Here is a 10,369-nt window from a genome sequence, read left to right as displayed (position 1 = left end):
GCACACAGTCAGCGCTCAATAAATACGATCGAATGAATGAATGACTGTGAGCCCGTTGTTGGGTCAGGACCGTCTCTAGATGTTGCCAACTTGTACTTCCCAAGCGCTTAGTCCAGTGCTCTGCACACCGTCAGCCCTCAATAAATATGACTGAATGAATGAAATGAATAATAATAATGATGGCATTTATTAAGCGCTTACTATGTGCAAAGCACTGTTCTAAGCGCTAGGGGAGGTTACGAGGTGATCAGGTTGTCCCACGTGGGGCTCACAGTCTTAATCCTCATTTTACAGATGAGGTAACTGAGGCCCAGAGAAGTTAAGTGACTTGCCCAAAGTCACACAGCTGACAATTGGCAGAGCTGGGATTTGAACCCATGACCTCTGACTCCAAATCCCGTGCTCTTCCCACTGAGCCACGCTGCTTCTCTAAATGAATGACAGCCCCGCGCAAATAATAATGATAATGATGGCACCTGTTAAGCGCTTACTGTGTGCCAATAACTGTTCAAAGTGCTTAGGGGAGATACAAGGTCAGGGCGATTTTGACACCTGTCTCCAGGTTTTGTTTTGTCGCCTGTCTCCCCCTACTAGACTGTGAGCCTGTTGTGGGGTCCGGACCGTCTCTAGATGTTGCCAAATTGTACTTCCCAAGCGCTTAGTACACTGCTCTGCACACCGTCAGCGCTCAATAAATATGACTGAATGAATGAAATGAATGACAGCCCCGCGCAAATAATGATAATGATGGCATCTGTTAAGCGCTTACTATGTGCCAATAACTGTTCAAAGTGCTTCGGGGAGATACAAGGTCAGGACGATTTTGACACCTGTACGGATTTATTACTCTATTTTACTTGTACATATTTACTATCTGTTTGGTTAATGATGAGCATCTAGCTTTAATTCTATTTGTTCTGATGATTTTGACACCTGTCTCCATGTTTTGTTTTGTTGTCTGTCTCCCCCTTCTAGACTGTGAGCCCGTAGGGACCGCCTCTATACGTTGCCGACTTGTACTTCCCAAGCGCTTCGTCCAGTGGTCTGCCCACAGTGACGCTCAATAAATACGACTGAATGAATGAAACAGGTTGCTCCACGTGGGGCTCCCAGTCTTCACCCCCATTTTAGTAGCAATGATGGCAGTTAAGCGCTTACTATGTGCCAAGCACTATAATAAGCACTGGGGGGGGGGATACAAGGTGATCAGCTTGTCCCACGTGGGACTCCCAGTCTTCATCCCCGTTTTAACAATAATAATAATGATTTATTTATTAACTTTACTTGTACATATCTATTCTATTTATTTTATTTTGTTAGTATGTTTGGTTTTGTTCTCTGTCTCCCCCTTTTAGACTGTGAGCCCGTAGGGACTGTCTCTATATGTTGCCGACTTGTACTTCCCAAGCGCTTCGTCCAGTGGTCTGCCCAAAGTGGCGCTCAATAAATACGACTGAATGAATGAAACAGGTTGCTCCACGTGGGGCTCCCAGTCTTCATCCCTATTTTAGTAACAGTGATGGCAGTTGTTAAGCGCTTACTATGTGCCAAGCACTGTAATAAGCGCTGGGGGGGGATACAAGGTGATCAGCTTTTCCCACGTGGGACTCCCAGTCTTCATCCCCGTTTTAACAATAATAATAATGATTTATTTATTTACTTATTTTACTTGTACATATCTATTCTATTTATTTTATTTTGTTAGTATGTTTGGTTTTGTTCTCTGTCTCCCCCTTTTAATAATAATGATGGTATTAAGCGCTTACTATGTGCAAAGCACTGTTCTAAGCGCTGGGGTGGTTACATGGTGATCAGGTTGTCCCACGGGGGGCATTTTAATAATGATGGCATTTGTTAAGCGCTTATTATTTGCCAAGCACTGTTCTAAGCACTGCGGGGGGGGGGGGGGGGGGCGGAGACAGGGCAATCAGGTTGTCCCACATGGAGCTCCCAGTCTTCATCCCCATTTATTTAATAATAATGATGATGGCATTTGTTAAGCGCTTACTATGTGCCAAGCACTGTTCTAAGCGCGGGAGGGAGGATACAAAGTGATCAGCTTGTCCCAAGAGGGGCTTCCAGTCTTCACCCCCATTTTAATAATAATAATAATAATAATAATAATAATAATAATAATGGTATTTGTTAAGTGCTTACTATCAATCAATCGTATTTATTGAGCGCTTACTATGTGCAGAGCACTGTACTAAGCGCTTGGGAAGTACAAATTGGCATCACATAGAGACAGTCCCTACCCGATAGTGGGCTCACAGTCTAAAAGTCTTACTACGTGCAAAGCACTGTTCTACGCGCTGGGGGGGATACAAGGTGATCAGGTTGTCCCACGTGGGGCTTCCAGTCTTCATCCCCATTTTAGTAATAATAACAATGACGGCATTTGTTAAGTGCTTACTATGTGCAAAGCACTGTTCTAAGCGCTGGGGGCGGATACAGGGTGATCAGGTTGTCCCACGTGGGGCTTCCAGTCTTCATCCCCATTTTAGTAATAATAACAATGACGGCGTTTGTTAAGCACTTACTATGTGCAAAGCACTGTTCTAAGCGCTGGGAGGGGATACAAGGTGATCAGCTTGTCCCATGTGGGGCTTCCAGTCTTCATCCCCATTTTAATAATAATAACAATAATGACGGCGTTTGTGAAGCGCTTACTACGTGCAAAGCACTGTTCTAAGCGCTGGTGGGGGCGGGGGGGGAATACAAGGTGATCAGGTTGTCCCACATGGGGTTCCCAGTCCTCACCCCCATTTTCCGGATGAGGTCACTGACAGGGACCGTCTCTAGATGTTGCCAACTTCTACTTCCCAATAATAATAATAATGATGACGGCATTTGTTAAGCGTTTACTATGTGCCAAGCACTGTTCATCATTCATTCATTCAATTGTATTTATAAAGCGCTTACTGTGTCCAGGGCGCTGTTCTAAGCGCTGAGGGAATACAAGGGGATTAGCCCAGTGCTCTGCACACTGTAAGTGCTCAATAAATACGTTTTATTCATTCATTCAATCGTATTTATTGAGCGCTTACCGTGTGCAGAGCACTGTACTAAGCGCTTGGGAAGACAAGTTGGCAACATCCATTCATTCATTCAACTGTATTTATTAAGCGCTTACCGTGTGCAGAGCACTGTACTAAGCGCTTGGGAAGTATAAGTTGGCACCATCCATTCATTCAATCGTATTTATTGAGCGCTTACTGTGTGCAGAGCGCTGGACTAGGCGCTTGGGAAGGACAAGTTAGCAACATCCATTCATTCACCCGTATTTATTGAGCGCTTACCGTGTGCAGAGCGCTCTAAGCGCTTGGGAAGTACAAGTTGGCAACATCCATTCATTCACTTATTCAATTGTATTTATTGAGTGCTTACCGTGTGCAGAGCACTGGACTAAGCGCTTGGGAAGTACAAGTTGGCAACATCCATTCATTCACTCATTCAATCGTATTTATTGAGCGCTTACCGTGTGCAGCGCACTGTACTAAGCGCCTGGGAATCAATCAATCAATCGTATTTATTGAGCACTTACTGTGTGCTGAGCACTGTGCTAAGTGCTTGGGAAGTACAAGTTGGCAACATCTAGAGACGGTCCCTACCCAACAGTGGGCTCACGGTCTAGAAGGAGGAGACAGAACAAAACCAAACATACTAACAAAATAAAATAGAATAGATATGTACAAGTAAAATAAATAAATATATGGAGTAATAAATCCGTGCAAACATATATACAGGTGCTGTGGGGAAGGGAAGGAGGTAAGGCGGGGGGGATGGAGAGGGGGACGAGGGGGAGAGGAAGGGAAATACAAGTTGGCAACATCCATTCAATCGTATTTGTTGAGCGCTTACCGTGTGCAGAGCACTGTACTAAGCACTTCGGAAATCCAAGTTGGCAACATCCATTCATCATCATCATCATCAATCGTATTTATTGAGCGCTTACTATGTGCAGAGCACTGTACTAAGCGCTTGGGAAGTACAAGTTGGCAACACATAGAGACAGTCCCTACTCAACAGTGGGCTCACAGTCTAGAAGGGGGAGACAGAGAACAAAGCCAAACATACTAACAAAATAAAATAAATAGAATAGATAGGTACAAGTAAAATAAAAAGAGTAATAAATATGTACAAACATATCATCATCATCATTAATCGTATTTATTGAGCGCTTACTGTGTGCAGAGCACTGTACTAAGCGCTTGGGCAGTACAAATTGGCAACATCTAGAGACAGTCCCTACCCAACAGCGGGCTCACAGTCTAAAAGGGGGAGACGGAGAACAAAACCAAACATACTAACAAAATAAAATAAATAGAATAGATGTGTACAAGTAAAATGAATAGAGTAATAAATATGTACAAACATATCATCATCATCAATCGTATTTATTGAGCGCTTACTATGTGCAGAGCACTGGACTAAGCGCTTGGGAAGTCCAAGTTGGCAACATACAGAGACAGTCCCTACCCAACAGCGGGCTCACAGTCTAGAAGGGGGAGACAGACAACAAAATCAAACATACTAACAAAATAAAACAAATAGAATAGATATGTACAAGTAAAAAAATAAATAGAGTAATAAATATGTACCAACATATCATCATCATCATCAATCGTATTTATTGAGCGCTTACTATGTGCAGGGCACTGTACTAAGCGCTTGGGAAGTACAAATTGGCAACATCTAGAGACGGTCCCTACCCAACAGTGGGCTCACAGTCTCAAAGGGGGAGACAGAGAACAAAACCAAACATACTAACAAAATAAAATAAATAGAATAGATATGTACAAGTAAAATAAATAGAGTAATAAATATGTACAAACATATCATCATCATCGTCAATCGTATTTACTGAGCGCTTACTGTGTGCAGAGCACTGTACTAAGTGCTTGGGAAGTACAAGTTGGCAACACATAGAGACAGTCCCTACCCAACAGTGGGCTCACAGTCTAAAAGGGGGAGACAGACAACAAAACCAAACATACTAACAAAATAAAACAAATAGAATAGATATGTACAAGTAAAATAGAGTAATAAATCTGTATAAACATCTATACATATATCCAGGTGCTGTGGGGAAGGGAAGGAGGTAAGATGGGGGGGATGGAGAGGGGGACGAGGGGGAGAGGAAGGAAGGGGCTCAGTCTGGGAAGGCCTCCTGGAGGAGGTGAGCTCTCAGCAGGGCCTTGAAGGAAGCCCAGGGTGAGGAGTTTCTGCCTGATGCGCTGATTGATTGGCAGCCATTGGAGGTTTTTGAGGAATAACGATGGCATTAGTTAGGCGCTTACTATGTGCAAAGCACTGTTCTACGCACTGGGGGGATACAAGGTGATCAAGTTGTCCCACGGGGGGCTCCCAGTCTTCATCCCCATCTTACAGATGAGGGAACTGAGGCCCAGAGAAGCGAAGTGACTTGCCCGAGGTCCCACAGCAGACAGGTGGCGGGGCCGGGATTGGAACCCATGACCTCTGACTCCAAAGCCCGGGCTCTTTCCAATGAGCCACGCTGTGCTTCATTCATTCAATCAATCGTATTTATTGAGCGCTTACTGTGTGCGGAGCGCTGTACTAAGCGCTTGGGAAGGACAAGTTGGCAACATCTAGAGACGGTCCCGACCCAACAGCGGGCTCGCAGGCTGAATAAGGCCCAGAGAAGGGAAGCGACTTGCCCCAAGTCACCCAGCCGTCGGGGGGCGGGATTCGAACCCACGACCTCTTCGCCCCCTGAGGGAGGCACGCGGGGCGGGGGGGGGGGGGGGAGGGGCGTGTCGGTGGCGGATACTCACCCTTCGGGGATACTGTTCTTCTTCACCATGGCGCGGAAGGGAAAGGGGGGAGAGGCCCTGAGGGGCCGCGGCCTTCCGCGCCTTTCCGCGGGCCTCACCTCAGCGTAACCGTCGACCGCGCCTCGCACTGCGCACGCTCCGCAGCGGCGCGCGGACCGACGCCCCCCCTCCTACTTGCGCATGCGCGGAAACGGGCCGCCGGCTCGGAGGGGGCCGCACCACGCACGCGCGGAGTCGGGCGCAGGCCCGGAGGAGGGGCAGTACTGCGCACGCGCGGGAACGGGAGGGCCGCTCTGCGCCTGCTCGGAGGCGAGGACCGTGGAGGGGGCGGCACCGCGCACGCGCGGAGTCGGTCGCGGGACTGGAGGAGGGCCGCACTGCGCACGCGCGGGAACGGGAAGGCCGCTCTGCGCCGGCTCGGAGGCGAGCCCCGTGGAGGGGGCGGCACTGCGCACGCGCGGAGTCGGTCGCAGGCTCGAAGGAGGGGCCGCCCTGGGCACGCTCGGGAGCGGGGCGCGGACTGGGCACGCGCAGAAGCGGGGGCGCTGATCTGCGCCGGCTCGGAGGCGAGAACCGTGGGGGGGGGGGGGGCCGCACCGCGCACCGGAGTCGGGCGCGGGCCCGGAGGAGGGGCCGCACTGCGCACGCGCGGGAACGGGAGGGCCGCTCTGCGCCGGCTCGGAGGCGAGCCCCGTGGAGGGGGCGGCACTGCGCACGCGCGGAGTCGGTCGCAGGCCCGGAGGATGGGTCGCCCTGCGCACGCGCGGAGTCGGTCGCAGGCTCGCAGGAGGGGTCGCCCTGCGCACGCTCGGGAGCGGGGCATATGCGCCCCACTGCGCACGCGCAGAAGCGGGCCCCGTGGAGGGGGCCGCACTGCGCACGCGCGGAGTCGGTCGCGAGCCCGGAGGAGGGGCCGCACTGCGCACGCGCGGAACTCTGCGCCGACTCGGAAGCGAGTCCCGTGGAGGGGGCGGCACTGCGCACGCGCGGAGTCGGGCGCAGGCCCGAAGGAGGGGCCGCCTTCGGCACGCTCGGGAGTGGGACGCGGACCGGCGTCCCCACACTGCGCATGCGCGGAAACGGGCGCCCTGCTCTACGCCGGTTCGGAGGCCAGCCCCGTGGAGGGGGCCGAACTGCGCACGCGCGGAGTCGGTCGCAAGCCCGGAGGAGGGGCCGCACTGCGCACGCGCGGGAACGGGAGGGCCGCTCTGCGCCGGCTCGGAGGCGAGCCCCGTGGAGGGGGCGGCACTGCGCACGCGCGGAGTCGGTCGCCGGACCGAAGGAGAGGTCGCACTGCGCACGCGCGGAATCGGTCGCAGGTCCAAAGGAGGGGCCGCCCTGGGCACGCTGACCGGCGTCCCACTGCGCATGCGCAGAAGCGGGCCCCCGTGGAGGGAGCCGCACTGCGCACGCGCGGAGTCGGCCGCGAGCCCAGAGGAGGGGCCGCCCTGCGCACGCGCGGAAACGGGTGCGCTGCTCTGCGCCTGCTCGGAAGCGAGCCCCGTGGAGGGGGCCGCACTGCGCACGCGCGGAGTCGGTCGCGAGCCCGGAGGAGGGGCCGCACTGCGCAAGCGCGGGATCGGGCGCAGGCCCGGTGGAGGGGTCGCACTGCGCACGCGCGGAAACGGGAGCGCTGTTCTGCGCCTGCTCGGAGAGGAGCCCCGTGGAGGGGGCCGCACTGTGCGCCCGCGGAGTCGGTCGCAGGCCCGGAGGAGGGGCCGCACTGCGCACGCGCGGGAACGGGCGCGCTGCTCTGCGCCGACTCGGAAGCGAGCCCCATGGAGGGGGCCGCACCGCGCACGCGCGGAGCTTGTCGCGAGCCCGAAGAAAAGGCGGCACTGCCCACGTTCGGAAGCAAGCCCCGTGGAGGGGGCCGCACTGCGCCCGCGCGGAGTCGGTCCTGAGCCCGAAGGAGGGGCCGCCCGGCGCACGCGCCGAATCGGTCTTGAGCCCGAAGGAGGGGTCGCACTGCGCACGCGCGGAGTCAGTCGCAGGCCCGAAGGATTGGCCGCCGTGGGCACGTACCGGCGTCCCACTGCACACGCACAGAAGCGGGCCCCGTGGACGGGGCCGCGCCGCGCATGTCGTGAGCCCGAAGGAGGGGCCGAACTGCGCACGCGCAGAAGCGGGCGAGGTGCTCTGCGCCGGCTCGCATGCGAGCCCCGTGGAGGGGGCCGCGCCGCGCACGCTAGGAGTCGGTCGCGCGCCCGAAGGAGGGATCAATTAATCAATCAATCACAGTGTAGAAGGGGGAGACAGACAACAAAACCAAACATAGTAACAAAATAAAATAAATAGAATCGCTGTGCACACGCTCGGGAGCGGGGCGCAGACTGGCGCCCCCCTGCGCACGCGCGGAGCCGCCTTCGCCTGCTCGAAAGCAAGCCCCGTGGAAGGGTCCGCACTGCGCACGCGCGGAGTTGGTCAGGAGCTCGTAGGAGGTGCCGTCCTGCGCACGCGCAGAAGCGGGCCCGAAGGAGCGAGCGGGGGGCGGGCTGGCGCCCCACTGCGCACGCGCAGAAACGGCCGCGGAGTCGGGCGCGCCGCTCTGCGCCTGCTCGGAAGCGGGCCCGCACTGCGCACGCGCGGAGTCGGGTCGCGAGCCCGAAAGAAGGGTCGCACTGCGCACGCTCGGGAGCGGGGAGCTAACCGTTGCCCCACTGCGCATGCGCGGAAACGGGCGAGAAGGCGGGCGCGCTGCTCTGCGCCTGCGCGGAAGGGAGCCCCAGGGAGGGGCCGCACTGCGCACGCGCGGAGTCGGGCGGGTGAGGCGCGACGTCCCTGCTGACGTAAGGAGGTCAACTAGGTCAAAGGAGACAGTCAGGGCTTGAGGGACTAATAATAATAATAATAATAATAATAATAATAATGGCATTTATTAAGCGCTTACTATAATAATAATAATGATGGCATTTATTATGCACTTACTATGTGCAGAGCACTGTTCTAAGCGCTGGGGGGTTACAAGGTGATCAAGTTGTCCCACGTGGGGCTCACAGTCTTTATCCCCATTTTACAGATGAGGTAACTGAGGCCCAGAGAAGTTAAGTGACTTGCCCAAGGTCACACAGCAGACATGTGGTGGAGTCGGGATTCGAACCCGTGACCTCTGACTCCAAAGCCCGGGCTCTTCCCACTGAGCCACGCTGCTTCTATGTGCAAAGCACTGTTCTAAGCGCTGGGGAGGTTACAAGGAGATCAGGTTGTCCCAGGAGGGTTCACCGTCTTCATCCCCATTTTACAGATGAGGTAACTGAGGCCCAGAGAAGTGAAGTGACTCGCCCAAAGTCACACAGCTGACAAGTGGCGGATCCGGGATTTGAACCCATGACGTCTGACTCCAAAGCCCGGGCTGTTTCCACTGAGCCACGCTGCTTTCATTCATTCAATCGTATTTATTGAGCGCTTACTGTGTGCAGAGCACTGGACTAAGCGCTTGGGAAGTACAAGTTGGCAACATAGAGAGACGGTCCCTACCCAACAGCAGGCTCACAGGCTAGAAGGGGAAGACAGACAACAAAACAAAACATTAACAAAATAAATAGAATAAATGTGTACAAATAAATAAATAAATAAATAGAGTAATAAATACGTGCAAACGTATATACATATATACAGGTGCTGTAGGGAGGGGAAGGAGGTAAGGCGGGGGGACGCTTACAATGTGCAAAGCACTGTTCTAAGCACTGGAGAGATTACAAGGAGATCAGGTTGTCCCATGGGGGGGCAGGGAGTGTCACAATCTTAATCCTCATTTTACAGATGAGGTAACTGAGGCCCAGAGTAGTGAAGTGATTTGCCCAAGGTCACACAGCTGACAATTGGCAGGGCTGGGATTCGAACCCATGACCTCTGACTCCAAAGCCCGGGCTCTTTCCACTGAGCCATGCTGCTTCTCTGTAACCTCCTTCTTCCATAAGTAATGATAAGAATGATGGTATTTATTAAGTGCTCACTATGTGCCAAGCACTGTTCTAAGCACTGGGGAGGTTACAAGGTGATCAGGTTGTCCCACGGGGGGGCTCCCAGTCTTCACCCCCATTTTACAGATGAGGGAACTGAGGCCCAGAGAAGAGGACTTGTCCAGAGTCATACAGCTGCCAAGTGGCAGAGCTGGGATTTGAACCCATGACCTCCGACTCCCAAGCCTGTGCTCTTTATTTATTCATTCATTCAATCGTATTTAGTGAGCGCTTACTGTGTGCAGAGCACTGGACTAAGCGCTTGGGAAGAACCAGTTGGCAACATGTAGAGCCGGTCCCTACCCAACAGCGGGCTCACAGGCTAGAAGGGGGAGACAGACAACAAAACAAGACATATTAACAAAATAAAATAAATAGAATAAATATGTACAAATAAAATAGAGTAATAAATCTGTATGTACATATATACAGGTGCTGTGGGGAGGGGAAGGAGGTAAGGCAGGGGGGATGAGGAGGGGGCTCAGTCTGGAAAGGCCTCCCACTAGATGTTCCTGAGGACTGTGAGCCCACTGTTGGGTAGGGACTGTCTCTCTATGTTGCCAACTTGTACTTCCCAAGCGCTTAGTACAGTGCTCTGCACACAGTAAG

The 10,369-nt window shown here is 53.4% G+C and overlaps 1 protein-coding gene across 1 annotated transcript; it reads right to left on the bottom strand.

Moving 5' to 3' along the window:
• Positions 1-5,968: 5,968 nt before the first annotated feature.
• LOC119925255 (nascent polypeptide-associated complex subunit alpha, muscle-specific form-like) lies at positions 5,969-8,466 on the bottom strand. Its single transcript, XM_038743356.1, has 2 exons — positions 8,112-8,466; positions 5,969-7,986 (listed from the first exon to the last, which is right to left on the bottom strand). The coding sequence occupies exons 1-2, from the start codon at positions 8,464-8,466 to the stop codon at positions 5,969-5,971; spliced, it is 2,373 nt and encodes a 790-aa protein (XP_038599284.1).
• Between the last annotated feature and the right edge of the window lie 1,903 nt (positions 8,467-10,369).

This window comes from Tachyglossus aculeatus, chromosome 3 (genome assembly GCF_015852505.1).
Source record: "Tachyglossus aculeatus isolate mTacAcu1 chromosome 3, mTacAcu1.pri, whole genome shotgun sequence".
NCBI lineage: Eukaryota > Metazoa > Chordata > Mammalia > Monotremata > Tachyglossidae > Tachyglossus > Tachyglossus aculeatus.
Note: the sequence above shows the minus strand (reverse complement) of the source record. Positions and strands in the feature narration are given on the sequence as shown.

What these genes read in the sequence shown, in the direction of transcription:
- LOC119925255 (XM_038743356.1), bottom strand. Translation starts at nt 8,466, where the DNA reads ATGCGCAGTGGGGCAACGGTTAGCTCCCCGCTCCCGAGCGTGCGCAGT. An exon ending in TCTGCGCCCCGCTCCCGAGC is followed by an intron (nt 7,987 to 8,111) that starts GTGTGCACAGCG and finishes ACCGACTCCTAG; the next exon opens with CGTGCGCGGCGCGGCCCCCT.